Source organism: Musca autumnalis, unplaced genomic scaffold (assembly GCF_047663935.1).
Source record: "Musca autumnalis isolate F117 unplaced genomic scaffold, ASM4766393v1 scaffold_1, whole genome shotgun sequence".
Lineage (NCBI taxonomy): Eukaryota > Metazoa > Arthropoda > Insecta > Diptera > Muscidae > Musca > Musca autumnalis.
Genome location: NW_027411644.1, coordinates 223,617,078 through 223,638,975, shown reverse-complemented (window position 1 = coordinate 223,638,975; position 21,898 = coordinate 223,617,078). Strand labels below are relative to the sequence as shown.

Here is a 21,898-nt window from a genome sequence, read left to right as displayed (position 1 = left end):
ACGTTGTGATAGATGGAAGACATTCATCGAGCGTGTTGGATGTACGATCGTTTCGAGGAGCAAACATAGACTCGGACCACTACCTTGTTGCAGCAAAGGTACGTACCATATTAAACGTTGCAAACAAAGTGCGAACAGACACATCACGGAAGTTGGACATCGGTAAATTGCAATCACAACAGATAGCCACAGCATATTCCACTCAACTGGCCCAATTGCTTAATCAAAGCACTCCTCGTCCCGATAACATATTAGGACAATGGCAAAACATTGCCCACTCCATGCAAAGAGCCGCAAAATCAGTACTTGGATACCAGAAACCTCCAGCAAGGAATCCATGGTATGACCAGGAGTGTCGTGCTGCTACCGAAAAGAAAAATGCGGCATATAAGGCTACTTTACAATAACGAGAGAGGTATCGGGAGAAAAGGAGAGAGGAGAAACGTCTTTTACGCAGGAGAAAGAGAGAGATGGAAAAGCGGGAGTGTGAACAAATCGAGATGTACAGGATACAGATTGAAGTCCGAAAATTCTACCAAAGAGTGAAACATCAAACTGATAGCTTTGGCAGTGGCACATCCTCCTGTAGAGACCAGCAAGATTATTTGGTAACTGATACAGATAGTGTGCTAAGGATATGGAAAGAGCATTTTTCCAAACTGTTGGTATCTAATAGTAGCGAAGTCGACGAAGATACCACAGATCCAATCCCAGAAGATGGTATTGAATATATACCACAGTGCCAAGATGAGGTAAAGACAGCAATAAACCGGCTGAAGGATAATAAGGCAGCAGAAGATTAAGATTAAATTTATTGAGCCTTTCAAAAAATCGATAAAAATTGTACAGAGTTTTTATAATATTTAGAAATACTTAAGACTATAATGTATGGTCGAAATTTACAATATGTCTTTGTGTTCAGCACCATGCTTTAACATAAATTGAAGAAAAACAACAACAATTTGAGGATGAATAGTTATAATTCCTTGCTCCCGGGAATACATTTTTTTGAGCGTTTATAACTCAATAAGGCAGCAGAAGCCGATGGCTTACCAGCCGAGTTGTTCAAAACCGGAGGCGACACGCTGATAAGGTGTATGCATCAGCTCCATCTGGCAGGAAGAACGAGTAGCCGATGATTGGAACCTGAGTATCCTGTGCCCCGTCTATAAGAAAGGAGATAAAACTGTATGCTCTAACTATAGGGGCATAAGTCTACTCCCGATTGCCTACAAGATTACAAGATCGTGTCAGGGATATTGTGCGAACGACTAAAGCCTATGGTCAACGAGATAATTGGACCTTACCAATATGGCTTTAGACCCCGCAAGTCTATCATTGACCATATATTTACCCTGCGGCAAACCCTGGAGAAGACCCAAGAGATGCAGATCGACACCTACCACCTTTTTGTCGATTATAAAGCAGCCTTCGACGGCCCACCACGTTCAAAGGTATTCCAAGCCATGTCTGAATTTGGTATCCCCGCAAAGCTCATTCGGCTCTGTAAAATGACTTTAACTGACACGAGATCCTCAGTTAAAATAGGAAAGAACCTCTCCGAAGAATTTTGTACCAAAAGAGGTTTCAGGCATGGAGACAGCCTCTCGTGTGATCTCTTCAACATCCTGCTGGAAAAGGTTATTCGAGAGGCAAACGTCAAAAGAAGTGGCACAATCTACACGTTGGTTCCTATAATTTTGAGGTAGTAAAAGACTTCGTCTACCTCGACACCGCCGTAAACACAACAAACGACATCAGTTGTGAAATAAAAAGAAGATTTGTATTGGCCAACAGATGCTAATTTGCCTTAAGTAAGCAGTTTAAAAACAAAGCCACATCTCGTCAAACAAAAATAACGCTTTACAAAACACTGATACTACCCGTGCTGATGTATGGTTCCGAAGCCTGGGTACTTGCACAAGCAGATAAGGCAGTGCTTGGTGTTTTTGAGAGAAAAATTCTTCTACGGACCAATCTGCGTTGACGGTGAATATCGACGTCGCATGAACCACGAGCTGTATCTGCTATACAACGACATCAATATACATAGTTAAACGTATTGAGATGCAACGATTGCGTTGACCAGGCCATATCATAAAAATGAGCGATGATGAACCCGCTAAAAAGGCGTATAAATATGAGCCGCTTGGCGGTGCACGCAGAATTGGCAGGCCAAAGAATAGATGGCCCAAACAAGTGGATGAAGAGATGACAAGGCGCGGTATTCAGAAAGAGAAGCAATAGACAGAGAGAAATGGAGAACAAATGTTCTGTAATGGGCCAGCTAAGTAAGTATGTACATGAAAGTAATATGAAACTTAGAATAGATTTACAGATTTGGTGTATTCTGAGACCTATAGTACAATTTTATGACGAACAATTTTGTAGAATATTTTGATTTGATACGATCACATTTTAAAGGAGCTTTTGAACGATTTTCGAAAAAAGGACCGAAAAGACCATTTTATTAATGAACAGCATCAGTGCCGCCAAAGTGCCAAAGACACTATATGTCTAAAATGCACGGATTCCAAGATATGTTAAATAGAATATTTCAGAAAAACAAGAAATGGACGGAATTTGCCCCGCCTACTTTGGTTACTTTCCAATGTCAAGGTGAAAAACGCCGATACACGTGTCTTATATTTTTAGTCCTACTTTCATAGTGATTAGGTTTTCCCATCATTTTGAAAAAAAAAAATGAATTTTGTTGCACAGTGTTATAAACGCCGTACCAGCTGACTTAAAAAGATAATTTTACAAACCACTACATGAGTATAAAAAACTAGTGTAATATAACATTTATACGAACATTCTCAGAATGAATAGTGTCTGACTCATGGTATAAGTAAAAAGGTAGATTTAAATGAAAAAAATCTATAGAACCCTTGTTTTTCTTGAATTCCTAAAACTTCAAAATAAAAGCAACAAGTGGGTTTGTTTACAATCAATTTTTTGAGCATTTTATAAAAAACGCGAAAAATGAATGAAGAGTTAAGTTTTCTCCACATAATCGAGTTGTGAATATGGTAAACTGATTGTTTCAATGCAAATCTCACCAATTTCTTCCAAACAAATGGTTTAAAAACAATTTCAAAAATCATTGAATTCGATTGTTTTTAAAATTGTTTGACATATTATTCAAACACCACACACACATACACAGTTTGTTTATATCGTTTTGAAGTTTTAGGCATACTCGAATGAAAAAATTTAAATTGCCATAAAGCATGGTTTAATAAGAAAGGTTAGCCAAAGCTTTATGGCAATTTAAATTTTTTCATTCGAGTATGCCTAAAACTTCAAAACGATATAAACAAACTGTGTATGTGTGTGTGGTGTTTGAATAATATGTCAAACAATTTTAAAAACAATCGAATTCAATGATTTTTGAAATTGTTTTTAAACCATTTGTTTGGAAGAAATTGGTGAGATTTGCATTGAAACAATCAGTTTACCATATTCACAACTCGATTATGTGGAGAAAACTTAACTCTTCATTCATTTTTCGCGTTTTTTATAAAATGCTCAAAAAATTGATTGTAAACAAACCCACTTGTTGCTTTTATTTTGAAGTTTTAGGAATTCAAGAAAAACAAGGGTTCTATAGATTTTTTTCATTTAAATCTACCTTTTTACTTATACCATGCCATAAAGCTTTGGCTAACCTTTCTTATTAAACCATGGTCTGACTTAATGGACTCTGTGTTCATCCATACAAATTAAGGATCAATATTAATTGATAAATTTTCGTTTATTTCCTTATACTTCAAACACAATTGTTTAACAAAACTGTAAGCACGCTTGCAAACATGTTTCAATACACACAATTGACAACTTTAAATCTTTAGTATTGTTCTTTTATGAATTTCATTCGTTTTTCGGTGCTTAGTATTCAAGATCACAGCTTTTGGGCTATCCAACAAATTGACGTATGTTAAAATTTGTAAACTTTGCATTTTTTAACAAGAACAACAAAATTTACACAAGTTCATTCATAAGTATGAAATAAGAACTTGTTGAATAAAATTGCTGAAAAATATAAACAGCGTATGTACATTAGGGCGACCCATATTTTTTTATCCGAAAACATTATTTAATTGAATTAATCGAGCTATCATGCCCTAAGAAGTTTTATATTGAAAAAGTGAATTCTAGCGAAGTCCCACACTCGCAACAAATATGCGACGGCGATCGTCTCGCTGGTGGTTTAATTCACCTCATCAGGCATATCGGATGTGAATGGCTAGAAGACAAAGGCTATGTTTGATAACTTCTATTTGCAAATTTGCAGATATGAAGTATTTTTGAAGCCTTTTTCTTCTCAAGTCAACCTAGTGTCCTGTCTAGAATTTAATAAATTAATGAAAAACTTTCATAAATAATGATCTTCGTCCTAATAAGACAACAATAAATAAAAACCTTATACAGTGGCTCCAAGCGAAAGTCGTACACCTAATGAAATTTTTTTAATTGACTTATATCTCCGGCACAAAAAGGGATATGAATTTACGCAGCCTTTTAGTGCATTTAATCGACGATATAATAAAATAATCAACCCGTTTACATTGCTGAAAAAAATAAATTAGCTAAAATAAATAAGAATTTTAGCACCAAGCGAAAGTCGTACAGTAATTATATATTTGTTAATATAATTAATTCTAGTAAATGTTCCTGTTTTTTATACCCTCAGCCTTTAGGCTAAGAAGGGTATATACACTTTGATACGATGAAAATGTGCCTCATCGAAATAATGGTTTTAGACCCCAAGTATGTTTGGACGAAATGTGTTTCAGACAATTTGGAGTCGATCTAGCCATGTCCGTCCGTCTGTCTGTCTGTCTGTCTGTTCTGCTGGCTGGAGCGCACGATAACTCTCGAACGGATGAACCGATTCGGTTCAAATTTTGGCTTTCGTAATATTTTGCCCAAACTTAGTTTAAGTTCGAAGATGAGCTACATCGGTCCACCCCTTCCTGTATCTGCCGCACAAAAGTTCGAAAATGTTCGGAAAGTTTGTGCGCACTATAACTCTTGAAGGGAGTGACCGAGTTGGACCATACTTTGTATAGTGTAAACTTTCTACCAGAGTAATATGAGGTTCCAATATGGTCTCAATTGGTCCACTCCTTCGGGTACCTCCCACACAAAATTTCGGAAAAATTCAGTTTAGGGCCATCTCTCGAATCGCTTTGATTTTTAATTTAGCAACTTGTATTCACTGCCCTCCATACAACGGTACAAGTTTCACCAGGGGCAAGTCCATACTTCCTGAGAAAGTTGCAAAAAACCCCTATGACACCGTGTAAGGTGGTTGGAGCGCACGATAACTCTCGAACGGATCTGCCGATTCGGTCCAAAATATGGTCTTAGTAATATTTTGTCCAAACAAAGTTTAAGTTTGAAGATAAGCCATATCGGTCCACTCCTTCAGGTACCTCCCCCACAAAAGTTCAAAAATGTTCGGAAAAATTGTTCGTACGGTAACTCTTGAAGGGAGTGGCCGAATTGGTCTATACTTTACACATCCTAATATATCTACCAGATATAGATCAGGTTCAAATATGGACTATATTTGTCCACTTTATCCAGTACTTCCCATACAAAATTTCGGATAAGTTCACTTTAAGACCTGATATCGAATCACTTGGATTTTTGTTGAAGCAACTTGCATTCGCTGCCTCATTTACGATGTTAAAAGTTTTTTAGGGGCAAGTCTATACTTCTTGAGCAAACAGCCCGAAGAGTGTAAAAACCCCCTGTGGCACCATATGTTGCGGCTGGAGATCCACTTCCATAACGGTCAATGTCGATCCATTCCTTTTAGTATCTCCTCCGCAAAATTTTTGATCTTTAATCCTAATCAACATTTTCATCGGTTCAAACGCCAAAAATTTTTAAAACCCCCTAAATATAAACGTATTTTTGGAAAAAATTGTTTCAATATACACATGCTGAGGGTATATCTCTGTCGGCAAAGCCGACTGATACTTTTTTACTTGTTGTTAAATCTTACGATCGATTTAGTGTAACATCAGTGCTTCTTTACAATTGAGAGGGTCAATTCTGGAAACTTGTATCAGGTTAAATGGGAAAGAAGCGTAAAAATGAAATAAAAATTATTTTTATGAAACAACATGAGAAAATGATTTATTCAACTTTACAAAAACAATTTTTCTCGATTCAGCAGATATCGAAAATTAAAACTGCAAAGCTATTCAATACTTTGATGTCTACTAATAAGAAAAAAACACATATGAAATATTTAAAATAACTCAAACATTAAATAAATAATATTTTCTTTTGGATAGTTTAATACACGAAGTGCAAAATGAGTTGATTTTTAGTTTCCCGACACTGTTATCGATTCAGAAAAATATTTGGAAGCTTATTTTTCCAATGTACAGTCAAATTTTTACAACCTAAATACCTTGTCAATTGGTGATAAAAACAGGCGTAAAAAAGCTGTACATAAATTTATCCAAGAGCGATGTTTAGAATATCAAAACAATAGCGATGAATGCATAAATTTTCTTAAAATAGTGTAATTTTCATAGATGCAACAAGTTCTGTGCGAAACCTGACATTACATTGTGAAAAAAAACCACAAATTGCTTCAAGTCTAATTAAAAAATGTTCATTATGTGTACGACTTTCGCTTGGAGCCGCTTGGAGCCACCCGTGCCAACCGAGCAATCTTTGTTTCCATAGTAATTTGTATGGGGATCAAGATGCATTTTCACTAAAATTCCCTACAAAAATTTGTGAAAATCGGATCGGATACCCAAAATTGGTCAATATGCCTATCCGATTTTCAGAAATTTTTGTAGAATTCGTTTTTAAACACAACAATGAAGTGGTAACGTTTTTTCATCGATTGTGCCATAATTGCGGCATTTAGAGAATTTTCCTGAAAATTCACCTTCGACGCCATACCAATTATGTCATAAAATTTCATATATAGTTTTTGGATGAAATGGAAAACAATGGAGATCCCAAAAACCAATTTTTGGGGTTGCATTGGCAGTGGGGTCTGGAATCATGTAACATTAAACCTGTACACGGAGAAAAATATACATATGTTAGAAAAATGTTTGGATCTAAAGAAATGTCTGTTTGGGACTGATTGCAAACAAATATATGTTTGGATTCAAACATAATATATTTTTGTCCGAACAAATATATGTTTACAACATTTTGTAACATATCTCAATTTTATTTGTTTGCGTACCAACATATTTTTTATGTCAGAACATATTTTTAACGGTGGAGAGAGAATTTTTTAAACAGCGTAACAACAGGGCTTTCACTTTTTTGATAACAAAGAGCTCTGTGTGTGGTGCAATAGAAGACGCAGAAGCGACGACGGCAGGGTGAAAAACTTTATTTTTGCGGTGTGTATGCGGTCAAAGAGCGTAACAATAAGGCTCTCACTTATTTGATAATAAAGAGCTGTGTGTATGGTGCAATAAAAGACGGAGGCGCGACGACGGGTGGGTGTTGTGATTTATTCTTCGACGTCTTTTCTGTAACTCACAGACAACCAAACTAGCAGGCGAAGAGGAAAAACTGGTATGGATTATTTCTTGTTGTTCTTCTATTTTTTGTTTGGTCGTTAATGAAAATAAAATAAAAATGCAGAGAGCATTTTTTCAGTTTCTTCAAGACAATCGCTAAATAAGGACCCAAAGTGAATAGAAAAGTAATTTGTGTTTTCTTAAAGTAATGGTGATTTTTAGTAAATTAAATGCCCTATACATTTTATAATTGGAAATTCTATAATTGAATCCAAAAAGGTGAATGAAAATATTTTATTGATAATAAAATCAATACATATGCATACATTAATAAATATATTTGAAACTAGCAGACCCCGGTCCGCGTTGCTGGCGCGTCGTAATGAGTTTTAATGACAACTTTTTATGAACTTTATACTTGAAAATTCAAAAATAGGTATTTTCTACCTCACTTCCTTGTTCAAGCCGAGGAGGATTTTAAATTTACCAACAGATTTTGTCTGTAACCTTTCTTTTCTCTTACGGAGTTTGTAGAATTTTTTTCGCCCATTGATACTGTTTAGGAATTATTATCGTCCGTGTCCCCTATCGTTATCCTAAAGCGATCTAATTATAAAAGTTAAAAAATGGTTATTGGTAAAAAAAACTGCCGAGGTAGAGTTGTTGAACGTATACATTCCGCCGATAAATAGCTGTGCTACAGGTTATAGGCCCTTTCACGACATGTTTTGATGCAGTTCAAACGGAGTCGTGAAAAATTTTACAAGCATTTGCTTAGTGATCTCTGACAATCAAGCCAATTTTTAGATACCTACAACTACAGAATTTTTTCAAAGATGTGATTCAATTTCTAAAGTTTTTATACATATAAAATAAAAAAATTATTCTTGTTTTACACAAACAATAAATTCTTTTTATTTATTTTGTGATAGTTTGCAATGGTTTACATTTTTATTGCATCTTTGAACTGCATAAAAACACATTCCGAAGAGTGCCTTTAAAGTCAATCCAAAGCACTGCATCAAAACACGTGCTTTGGATGTAAATTGGACTGCATCCTATTCTACCCTAAAGGGTTAGTTAAAATGCGATTCCAAAGGGATAGTTAAATTGCAGTGCCGAAGGGTTAGTTAAAATGCAGTGCCAAAGGGTCAGTTAAAATGCAGTGCAATGGAGTGCCTCTTTCAGTAGTCACGCTCTTGTAAAAATCATGAGTGAAAATGCATAATTTGATGCACTTCCAGATCACTTGTACATATGATTTAACTGCATCTTTGGAGGCAAACATTTTGCTGGGTACTTGTACGTTTTGCAATGAGCACAAGTTATTTCTATCGACATTTTGTCGATCACCTCGGCGGTGGCAGGGCGAAGTATGGAGTACTATGTCGCATTAGATCTGTTCCCACCACAATTTACAATGAAAAATGTTGCAAATGCCATCAGGAACGCCAGCATAGTTGTACCAGTAGTTGATATGATCCCCCACCTACGTCCTTGAAACACAACTGAATGTTTTATTTACTTAGGGTCTTTAAGTCGAACCTGACAAATACTGAGCCTTCCTAAAAACTTGATAAAAATCCCTTGTTATAGATGTACCACTCGCGTTCCCTGAAAACTACACTACGTACGTCCCAGTTTGTCCCCGGCTACCTAACAACCCACTGTGAAAGTGATGTTTTTTTTTCATAGCAATACTGTTTGAATCGTGCGTTCGTCTCTCAATGTAAGTACATACACATAGCCCAGAAAGTCTGCGTTCACCTTACTACTTTTCAAAAATTATGCTAAAACTTTAATAAATAGGTAAATGAGATCAGTTTTTCTTTCATAAATATGTTATTGGCACTCTTTAGTACCAGAATAAAAAGAAAAATTCCAGAAAATATATTATTATTACGAAGATAACGGTAAAAAAGTGTTACAACTGCTAAATTAGAGCCCCAAAAAGTCTGCGTTCACTTTGCATGTTGCAATAATACCGTTAGTTTTTTTGAAGTTTTCTCCCATTTTTAAGCAATATTGTCACAACTGGTAATTATGTGAGGTCGTTTGCACACTTAACTGAAAAAAGTAAGTTATTTCAAGAATGGAAAACAAGGGCAAAAAAATTGGCATCGATAAAAGGAAAATTCTAGGTAAATTATGGAAAAAGCTATCGAAATATTGGCGAAACTGTAGGTAGAATATAAAAGTCTATATATAGAGTGACAATTAACTATAAACAAACCGGAATTTCTACGTCAAAACCAATATCTGGGCATTATATAGGAGCCAAAACCTTACAATCTCAGCAGTATGCTTTGAAACGTTATGTTGTTGCAACCAAAATTTTGTAGTTAAGCCAAGTTCTTCTGCATTTTGGTTCAAATTGCGCTTCATGATGTTTAGGTAACCATACTTGTCCATTGTCGATTCAATAAATACAAAACAGCACCCTCGCCATTTTTTACAGTGTAAAACAAGATTTTGTTTTTCAAGCTCTGTTCGAGCTTTCTCTAAACAGTTTGAAGTCCTTTCATTGCAAACATATAGAACATGCTTTCGTCCAAAAATATGACTTGATTCCCGAATACTGGAGCCTTGTTTATGTATTTATTAGCAAATTGAATAAGCTTCTGCCTGTTCACTAGTGATATGTACGGCTTTAGCCGTGCGACTATACCGTGGTATCCAGCTTTATGCAGTATTTTTCTGGCGGTTTGTGCACAAATACTTTTTTTGGATGCCATTTTCACATTTTCAACAATTTTCGAAGTAATTATCGGACTGTTTGTTTTAACTATATTAGTTATGTTACACTCCTCCCGTTCTGATAATATTTTTGACCGTCTAAAACTGAGCTTTGACCGTCCAGTAGTGCGATTCTCTAACTCATTTTTTGAGTTACCGACAATTGTTGGTAAAATTAAAATGCTTATAATTTCGGTAATTACCGATGTTTTTCGGTAAGTTAGCGACGAATAAAAAGTAGTCGAAAATTTCTACCGATAGCAAGAGTGTTGTCAACTTTTATTTGAACTTTTAATTCATAATTTTGCGTTTTAATTTTACCGATTTTTGTCGGTAACTCAAAAAATGTGTTAGAGAATCGCACTACTGATCTGGGCTTTGACTTCAAAAATTCCGATTTGTTTATAGTTAATTATCACTCTATATATAGATAGTGTCAAAGTGAAACTTTATTTTGACTAAACTTTGACTAAAAAAACAAGGATTTTGAACTTCCCAAGAGTTTAAAACTAAACCGATTGTAAGCATCGTAATTTTGGATTGTTTTACTAATTAAATTAAACAATTTAATTAAATTAATTTAAATTAAATAAATTTTAGAGTTTTATGGAGGAACATTGCCATACAAATATAAATCAAAGCCAATGGTATTGCCACAACTAAACAATTGATTTTTGTAACAGTCAAAATTTTCACGTGTGGCAACTCGCTGTCTCCCCAAATCTTTGCATCAGCTGTTGTTTGTTTGGCCCCATCAAAATACATAACAAAATAATAAGTGGAGAAAAACTAATAAACTTATTTTGTGTTTCTGTTGTTGTCGTGTGCGGCAAGAGAAAGCTCTCAAGTGTTGTGGCCATTTGAACCGGAATAGAATAGAAAAATATGTAAAAAGATGACACCAAAAACGTAGACCGCAAGATAACAAAAGCCAACAGAGAAAAGGCCAAAAAAGCAAGATACAAATGTTGTCATTGGCAGTGAAGTGAAGTGTCGTGAAGTGTGTCATCGTTGTCGGGAAAGTGAGTGAGTGCGTACTACATGCGTTCGTTCTTTCATCAAAAATAACAAAAGTAGATCAATTATTTTCTGTGATAAATTATATAACAAAAACACCATCCCGTTCACATGTCATCCGCAACTGCACCACAACCACCCGCTCCACCTACTCTGCAATGTGCCACCAATAATTCGAACGATTCAACGGTCAAACGACAAAAGCCACAACTAGAAGAATGTTTATGGTCAATCGATCAACCGGAACTGCAAAAGGCCTGTTTTCTTGCCAGGATTTGTACAACGAGGAAGCCTAAATCATGTGCATACTATAATATTAATAGTATACTACAGGTGGGTCCAACGTGTGGGTTGACAGCGGTTAGCATGCTGCTAGGAGGTTTGCTACCTCCCACTGTTCTGCTACAAGAGGCCAAAGAAAGGCATTACACTTATAATGGTGAAATGTTTAGTGCTCGCAATTTGTTTCAATTGATCTGTGATTACTTGCCCATTATCAATAACAACAACAACAACATTGACGACAACGACACCCAGAAATGTAGTAATTTAAATGCCAATGACACAGATATCCGCCATAGCCACCGAAAGACAGAATCAACGACAACAATAACAACAACACCTCAACAACTAACAGCTGTTCATCACAGGCCCATCGAATGCGAAATGCATGAAGGTCGTTTAAATTGTGCCAAGGTCAGAGATGCACTAGTGCAGCAGGGAGCTTGTTTATTTGTACCGTATCCTTTTTTAAAACAAACAAAAACATTCTATTTTTAGAGATTTCGTATATGTAAGTAAGATGCAATGCATTGTTTTATTGTTTTGATTATATTTATAGAATATACGCCTTGACGGCGTGAACAGACTATGATGTTTTATGTGTTGAATATGTACGTTGGAAGAATTTTTGATTTAAAAGTTTTTGCTGTCTGCTAATAAAAGTTTAAGAATTAATGTTTAGAAAGGTGAAATAAGAGACTAAAGAAGATATAAACGAAGAAACACTAAATATTTGCAGGGTCAAGTAACTCTAATCGGAAAAATCAAAATATTTCGAACACGAAATGTGGGGAATAAAGCAAGAGTTTTGGATTGTTTTATCAGAGGATTAAGTTTCCGCCAAATACTATATACATGCCAAAACAAAAGATTTTTAAAGATTAGTTGGGACATAGAATGAGGACATTCTTTCAACTTAATTGTGTATATAGTTGTGGATATTTGCATATTCCTTGCATGGACTATTGCTGTAAGGTCTACTAAAAAGTAGTATAATCTTAAACTATCCAAATACTCGATGAAATTATCAAAGAATTTTTTACAGACCGAGAACAATTAGCACTATTCTTTGGCACGGCCTATCCTGGCCTGTGAAGATTAAATACAGTGTGTGCTTGAACTGTCCTGGTTACAGACCCCTTATCAAAAATCGGCAACTAGGTAACTATCTTGTTTTACCAATGAAAAGAGTAAAATCGTTCTATATGAATAACCTTTGATGTGGCTGCTCTCAACTAGCCAAAGGATTTCGATACGGTCGATCATTCAATGTTGATTTCCGACATTATAAATTCATCCTTCCAAATGATGTCCCTCCTTGTCTTCTAATTACGAAACGTAAAAATCGACAATCTATATCATGTGTGACTCTACATTCCACCAGTAGATGTCATGATGGTGACATACGCTAATGACTGTTGATGATGGTTAGATTCAAGTGATCTGAAAGAGAAAATTTAGATTTATAAAATTGCTGGCAATGTCAGGGGCTATTTGTATTCAATAAAGTGGTTTACGATTTGCTGCTTGTGGAATTCTCAGGACCATGTCCATTACAAAATTCGAGCATTCAAAACGATTGAGCTATTGCATACTACGATGATATATTGCCAGATCGCGTAGTTCATCTCTGACGCAAAATTTTAATGTATGAAAATGCATTATTGTTAAAGCGTTTTGCGTTGGTAACGACAGCTCAACACGAATAGCCCGATCTTCGTATATTTTTGTGCGCATTTTAAGAACCTAATAATATTGTTTTTAAGCGAAACAGAATTAAAAAATTATATGAACTCCTTGTTTGTTGTTGTTTTAAGCGATACATCATTCAAAAAAAAAAAAAAAGAATATGAACTCCTAAAGTAAAAAATTTCGATTTTAACGAAAAAATTGATCTTTTAAAATCTGTCTTGCTTAAAGACAACATTTTTACGTAAGCTCTCAAAAATAAATGATGATCAATCCATTTGTTTCTGAGCTAACGTTGGCACCGATTTCAAAAATGCATATTCAAGAAAACTGCGTTTTAAGATCCGCCTTTATAGGTACTTTACACGATTTGTTATTTTACATATCGTTGGTGTCATGCTTAAGTGTTCCATACGCCATTTGCCCGTTTTAAGATAATCGCATTTTAATGTATTGCGTCACAACTGTGTGGAGCTGACTAAAATAAATATTTATATTTTTGACTTGAAATATTAATAATGGTATAAAGAACATATTTGCAAAAATTTAGAGGAATATGTATTATAGAGATTTTTCTAGAAAAAGAATTTTTGTCAATTTGTTCCATATCTGCACTTATGACACAAATGTGAAACATTGTAAATGACATGGAACAAAGTGACAAAAAATTTCCATATTTGCCTCAATAAATTAAATCGAAAATTAAAATTCTGATTTTTTTAAATGTGTCTTTAAACTTGTAAGAAATTAAAATATTAATTTTATAACTGAAAAAAGTTTATGCTTTCCCATCGAGGCGTGGATATCTCGGAAACTAGAGCAGATAGGAGAAAGCCGACTAGAAATTTAGAAAGAGCATACCGGAAAACCCTAGAAACCACCTGTATCTCAAAAAGTAAAAAATGGCGTATGGAACACTTAAGCATGACACCGACGATATCGCTCATTTACTCGAAGAGTGGCATAACTCAAAAAATGCGTATTCTGAGTTAGCAATTTCTATTTTTTCTACGACTTCTACTTTATCTTGTGTCAAATTCATAGATATCATGCTGATATCTCTAAAACTCGACGAGTTACAGCCGATTTACTACGAGTTTCGCATAATTCAATACAAAAGTTTTTGGAGTTTATGAAGCAATAAAACACTTCAAATCATGCTTGATCTTGCACAGACATTTAGCACAGATATCTGGCTAGCTGTTTGCAAAATATGGTCCACGTAGTTATTTTGTTTTTTGTGTAATAATCTTTTTAAGTTGGGAAGTCAAATTTCAACCGCCAACTTAAAACGCATTTTTCTCGAAACTCGATTTTTTGAAATATGTCACTCTTTGAATAAATGAGCGATATGTGCTGTCACTTTGCATATACATTTTCTATATAAAAAGTGACAATCCATATGTAAAAAACATATCGTGTAAAGTACACATTACACACAAAATACAAACAAACGGGCTCTTCATTTTGAGATATGAATCTCATCCAATTTTTCTCCGATCGACTTGAAAATTTTCCGGCATATTCTATGTCCCGGGCCACACTAGAGTAATTTCAATTAAATTTTGACATGAAACTTGCATTTTTTGGGAAAAATACATAATTTCAAGAAACTGGTGTACACGATTTCATGTTTTCTGCAATTTTGCTTTGTTGCAATATTCGTATGAAACAAACAGACCGTTTTATTTTACATTTTCTTTTGCTTTCATGTAAAAATTTCAGTGAAATTACTCCTAGTGTGTCCCGGGACTATACTACCAGTACTTCAAAATAAGCTATTATGTATTTTTTCGATTTTTAAAAAGTGATAAGCAGAGATATCTGCTTACTCATGTTAATAAGCGAAGTATAAACCTAAGTTGTGTTCCAGAACTAAAAGGTTTTTACATTTTTACCACCACAAAATGTGCAAATTTTGCGTTCCCTTATTCCAACACTATTTTTTACAACTTTTGCCGACTACCACCAACAAATACCCCATAAATTTTAGTTGTCTCATAAGTCGTTGAGGCAGTCTATTATTAGCCAAGTCAACAACCAACAAAATAGCATTGCCAGCTTCGTAAATTGCTGGTTTGTTTGACAACAATCAACAGCTGTCTTTGACAAACGTTTATATTGAGGTTATGCTTACTTCTGTAGCGTTTGCAAACAAGTTGTAGTGTTTTTTCGGCAAAGTTAATAAATATTAAATTCTAATTGTTATAAAAACCTAATTGTAAGCATAAAACAATCAATAATGACCACAGAAGAGGAACAAGTAAGCAGATTATTTTATTTATTTTATAATATATGTATTAACACTTTTAAATTTCCTATTGCAGACTCAAGTTGTTTTGCCGGTCAAGGAACCATTGGATTTGATACGTCTTAGCTTGGATGAAAAAGTCTACGTAAAAATGCGTAACGAAAGAGAGCTAAGGGGACGACTTCATGTGAGTAACATCGCCATTGAAATTTGGGCATATCTTTCCTTTACCGCCAGTATTCGAAAAAAATATCAAATTATTATCACAGATAGTGCTCTTTAAGCTGATTCCAAGGCTGTATAACTTTTTTTGGGGAAATGTATACTTCCCGAGATATGGGACTCTGAAATTCCGAAAATTCCCTTGTTGAAAGGCCTGCTACTTAGAGAAAATTCTTAATTTAAAAGAATTGAAGGTCGGCTATAAAAAGCCGGTAAAGGAAATTTATTCCGAAATTTGTATAATTATATGAGCAACATATTTATTCAATAATGGTGTTTATTCTGAACGAATATTCCCGTGAGATTTCTCACTTTCTTCCTTAAGTTGAATCGGCAGAAAAAGAAAACTCACGGGGAATTTTTGTTCAGAATAACCCCCAATATTTGTAATTGGGAGCAAGATTAGTGTAGCGGCTGCCTCAAAAATAGCGGCCGTGATTTAAGGCTTTCTACCATGAACTGATGAAAAACTACTCTGCTAAGCGAACAGAAAATTTTCTAAAATTGTTTACCGAAAATCGTATGTTTTTCTGAACTATCGAAACCTATATCTCGGGAAATATGGACTTCCCTTATATTAAAAATAATATGTTTTTGTCCAGCCATGTTTGCACTGTCTATAGGAGAAAGTTTGAAAATTCCGGCCGAAAACCGGCTACATATTGGGACATAAGTATGAAGCCAGTTCTTTCTTGTATTTTCCTTGTACCTGATTCAATCCCCAGGCTTACAAATTTGAGTGTTTGTATTGTTTCTCCCTCAAACCTTCTAGTTTGTTTATTAGGTTTGGATGAACAATTGTTAGTGCACCACATGCAGGATGTTTGCTATATTCTTGCTTGACTCAACTCTTGCCCATAAGAATGGAGAACGTTTCAATTGCTCGAATGAAGTTAGTACTATTGGGAAAAAGATCCGGTCCCGGATCTTGATGATACATATACTTCATATAGCCCTTGTGGTCCCGAGTATAATGATAAAGATATTGCCTTGCACAAGTCCATACTTCCGGAAATATGGACCTTCAAAGTTATATTATATTTTTTCTAATTAGCTGGCCTTCGGCCGGGGATTTAAGAGTTTCTCCTATGGACAGGTGCAAATCTCGTGAATGGGAACAAACTTTTCTTTTAAATTGTAAATTTTTCAAAGTAATCGGCCTTGAAACAGTAGAATTTTCGGAATTTCAGAGGCCTATACCTCGGGAAGTATGGACTTGTACAAGACAAAATGAATATCATTATACTCGAGGCCACAAGGACTATCTGTGGTATATATATCATCAAGATCCGGAACCGGGCCCTAAACTCAACTTATGCCTACTTGTCTTGACTGTGATCCATATCTAAAGAGTTCGTGTTCTTTGTCGTTTCCCTTGATGTCGCATTGTCGGAAAGCATTAGTAAGATTTATTTATATATGAAATCTGCTGCCTTTCTGATTAGGATGATCTCAGAAGATTCTACAGTTGTTTTCCAACTTGTATGAGTATTCACTTGTATCTTCTGCCATCTGTATAAAATGTAGGACCGTCAGAGGTGGGTTTCTTCGGTTCCAGCTTCGACATCTAATCGCTTGATAAATGAGGTATAGACGATTTCACACTTTAATGTTTGTTCCTGACTCTCTTAGGGTACATGAATGTTCTCAGTAGCTGTTGTACAGCGCTGCCTGACATTTCATATTGAGTCCCATTTGCCGAAAGTTCAGTATTGCATTCATAGCCCTTTTTTAGAGGTGCTTCCATAAGCTCCGGTTATTAGAATTTTAATTTGATGTAGGCAAGTACCAATAGACAAGTGTTATTCATCTAGTGTATAATCTATGGGTCCAATCAAGTTCTTACAGGTATATAGTGTAATTACACCTCTTTTGGTTCGCTACCAAAGTTTCTTTTCCATTGTTGCTTCACCCCGTCCAGTTCAGGTAGCACAAAATCATCGAACTGGTATTACTCCAATACCACTTGCTTTGGTCCTCCGAGTCTGACAAGACACTATGCATAAGTTTTGGCATCGTTGAGAGGAATTTTCCAGTAATCGTCAACGCTACATTAAACCTAAAACTACGGTATGTCTAGTAGCTGATATCCTTTTGCTGGGACAAATGGTGATGTTCATTATGTCATTATCGAATGCATCTGAGCGAGTGCTATTAAATATTGCCTGATCAGTGATGGCCAGCAGAGACAAATCATATGCCCGCGGGCATAGGAATTTATACTGCATGCGCTAACGCAGCTTCGCGTACACAAAAAGTTTATTTGTGTGAGTAAAATTTGTGTGCAAAACCAGTAGTGGTGTTTATGTTTCTGCTGCTAAACTTCGAAAACAGCAAAGCTTGGCCATCAGGGCTCTAAATCATGGTGATCCTCCCGGACCCGTCTGGTTAGGGGTTCATATAATTGTTATGATGATGTTACATGCAAGCTAGTACTGAATATTATTATGGGACATAAAAGAATCTTCGTCTCCTTATCTAAATGGTTGACTGGAGGTATGAGCATGTACCCAGTTGCATTAATCAGGGTGTTCGACCAGTTGTCAGTTAAAATATTGACAATTAACTTGTTTCTGTTCCAATGTGGAGAATGTTCTCATCAACTTCCACTGTCAGTCCCCTGATTTAGGGGTTGATTTGCTAGTCCCGCAAACTCTACTTGGAAGTTTGACATATATCGAGCTGTTGCACCAGTGATAATGTCGCCGAAAATCTATCCTGCTAAACAAACATCTGAAAATTGAGAATCTTTGAAAATGAAACTGTTCCATTTTCAAAGAGTCTCAATTACCACTTCAGCAAACTACCTCATCCTTCGATGTTTGTCTAGCAGGATAGATTTTCGGGAACATTATCACTGGTGCAACAGGTCGATTAAAGTGGGTCTCAAGAGAAATGACAGGTTGCCAAGCGACGTCATTTGTAAGGGAAAGCTATCGATCTACACTGTCAGCGCAATTCCCCCGTTGTCATTGCTTAATATGAAATGCCGTCTGCATTCTAGTACCATACGGGTATTACCCTCCACAAACGAACAAATTTCAAATTTGTCGGCAGGGTATACCACACTTTATGGCGGCAGTTCCAAATTTGACCTCAACTACACTGTATTTCAGTACAGCATAAGCGAGATATGGCTGTTCTGATAGCTATACATCCTATTCTGTTGAAATCCTTCATGCATCGCCGTTACCAAGATATTCTTACGACTTTAAGTATTCCAGCATTGTAGAACACCGTGGGTTCATAAACTCATTATTTATTTAGTTATAATTTTATTATCTGTCTACAATGAAAAATGTTTTGTTTTTTTTTTCAGGCCTTTGATCAACATTTAAATATGGTACTTGGAGACGCTGAAGAGACTGTTACAACTGTAGAAATTGATGAAGAAACCTACGAAGAAGTATATAAAACAACCAAGAGAACTATACCAATGTTGTTTGTTCGAGGCGATGGTGTTATTTTAGTTTCACCACCAATGAGAGTGGGTTAATTTTTAAAAAACATTAAACATTTAAATAATAAAATCATTTAGAAACAACATTTGTAATGTCTTGCTTATTTCTAAAGTGACCTAAAACGGATTTCAACTGGGACTGTCAAACAGTTAACAGTTTTATTTTCTTAATAAATTATTTAGAGGTTTTAGTTGTCTTTAGTCGAAGTTGATGTCGATTGATATAACCTCACATACATAACGGGACCAATGGATAAACACGTTATCATACCATATAACTATAAATGGGAAATTATTATACTAACTTATTTTATTTTACAATTATCAGCATCTCTCGCCTAAATGGCTTTCCTTAATTATAAAAAAAATGATAAAATAGCTATGATCCCGACTTCAATCATTCACCATGTCTAAAATCAGGTCACAAAGCTCATTGGGCTTTAATCATTGGATATCTAATTACAGATAAAGATGAGGTAATTAAATTTGTATAATAATTTTTGTAATTCCATAATATAATATATTTTATTTCTAGTTTTATGTTATAGCGCGACATGGTAAAGCTAAAAATCTTGCCGTTTGGTCTTTGCAATCGTTGAGTGATAGCAATGCAAATTTAATAGAATTTGCCCAACCTAAGGGTTATCCTGATTGTGATTTTCTTCTGCCAGCTGGTGGTATTGGCGGAGATTTAGGTTTAAGAGAACGTGCCATTATTGTGAAAGGATTGCCGCTTGAAATTACAACGATTAGTTAGAAGATATTCTAGAATTTCATTATAACAACTATATAAAATTAAATAGTTAAAATATTTTATTTTCGGTTGTTAGAAACGATAAAATGTACTTTGTTGTATATTCATACTTATTTGCTCTACTTAACAACGAACTTAATTTTTAGTAGCCATTTGTAAAATTTTTGTATTTAATATTCTTGCCGTTTTATGTTAATTGTCATATTCTAGCCATATATACAAACATATTTTGTGAAAGTACATTATTTTTTTTTTTAAATATCTTTATTTTGAGATATATTTTGTTATAATTAATTTGTATTTATTATTATTTCTTTATACGTATCCATGGGAAAAGGGAATTTTTGTTTTATTTTATTTTTTGCAACGAATTAAATAAAAACAGTCGAAACTAAACGTTATTTCCTGTATTTTTTATTGAAATCAAAAAGTTTAAAAATAAATTGGCGACATTAAAATACAAACCCGTAGGTTTTGGATTACATTAATAGTAATCTTAAATTTGTAAAAAGGAATCAAATCAATCCGAGGAACAAACATAGGCCGACTTCTGTAACGTCAGTTGCTTTGTTGTCATAAAACAAATCTCATGATAAAATTTCTCTAGTAGGAACTCGATTTAAGAACGCGTAATTCCATAAGATTTGTTTCATGACAGCAAAGCAACTGACGTGTCGAAAATAAGCCATACAGGCATGTCACAGATTCCGATCGGAGTGGTTTCAATTCCGTAATTTCATTTCGATCGTTTTTGTTTTAGCTTCTTCAGATTTCGATCGATTTGGTGAATTCCGAAAATCATGTTATTTAGTATAAATATGGCAACATTTTTCAAGTGTTTTTAAGTGACATGTTTCCAAAAAAAAATACATGCTCTGTTCCAGAACCTGCTAGAAGCTACTATTATTTACTACGATAACATTTTTTCCTTTATGTTATCGGAAAAAATAGTAAAAATTAGTAGATTCTTGCAGTACTGGAACAGACCAAGAATTCCACTTGAGAAACCAAAAGTTGTTTCGTTCCGAAAATTCCGAAAAAACTTTCGGTTTCTGAAGAAGCTAAATACGGAATCAATTCCACTTTCGATCGGAATTGGTTTCTGTGAATTCACACATGTGTAAGAGAACATTATTTAAAAGAATAGAACATGTCGTCAAGCGGAAGAAGTTCGACAATATCTTCGAAAAGTTGAGCAATAAGAACAAGGACCTAACAATGAAGGCAATCCCACGGAAGCGGGTTCTTTCGTACCGGATTGTCCCGAAACCATAGTGTTTCGGCCAGCGACTGCCAACCAACATTAAACCTATGCAGGTTTTATCCTGCTACAACAACAATGAAGGCAGAAGATAGTTCGAATGTGTTGAAAAAATGGCCCCTTATGACAAATGCTGACTTCCGAAATGTCAGTTGCTTTGCGGATAATAAATGCGATCTGTACATTGGAACAAAAAATGCATAAATGGACCCAGAAAGTGATTCTATGTATATCCCTAAAAGTAACTATGGGTCTTGTTTCATTATGCATATTACATACAAATGCGCAAAGATATACGCTTTAGGATTGGTGTGGTGTAGCGTGTAGAAATGTAAAAAATAATTTTTCAAAGTGCAAAAAAAGGTATATCCTTCAGGCTCCAATGATTATTCAAATTGAATTTTAAAATGACCGCCTGAACTTCAATATGAAGAACACACATCTTCAAATTTCCAAATGATTTTACTTTTGTAACTGCCATCTCATCAAAGAGGTTTTTTATGGAGTAGTTGCTCTGCATAGGTTTCCCTTAAATGTAAAATTTTTGTTAATTTTAAGTTTTTTATGTCATTGATGTTAAATGTAAAGTTGCATATTGTAATAGTTCCTTGGCCATTGGGCTTTTTATTACAAAAATAAATAAATTAGTAAATAAATTTAAATTATTTCATTATTGAACAAAGTAACTCTAAAGCTACACGATGAA

General features: G+C 34.9%; 2 protein-coding genes across 2 annotated transcripts; both read left to right on the top strand.

Annotated features, from left to right (window-relative positions):
• Nucleotides 1–10,934: 10,934 nt before the first annotated feature.
• On the top strand, nt 10,935–20,332 carry LOC141389172 (actin maturation protease). Its single transcript, XM_073960274.1, has 3 exons — nt 10,935–12,013; nt 19,557–19,653; nt 19,713–20,332. The coding sequence occupies exons 1-3, from the start codon at nt 11,385–11,387 to the stop codon at nt 19,932–19,934; spliced, it is 948 nt and encodes a 315-aa protein (XP_073816375.1). The 5' UTR covers nt 10,935–11,384; the 3' UTR covers nt 19,935–20,332.
• Nucleotides 15,080–19,263, top strand: LSm3 (U6 snRNA-associated Sm-like protein LSm3). The gene is made up of 3 exons (XM_073960275.1): nt 15,080–15,507; nt 15,572–15,682; nt 19,037–19,263. Exons 1-3 carry the CDS (start codon nt 15,487–15,489, stop codon nt 19,211–19,213), a joined length of 309 nt encoding a protein of 102 aa, XP_073816376.1. The 5' UTR covers nt 15,080–15,486; the 3' UTR covers nt 19,214–19,263.
• Nucleotides 20,333–21,898: the final 1,566 nt, after the last annotated feature.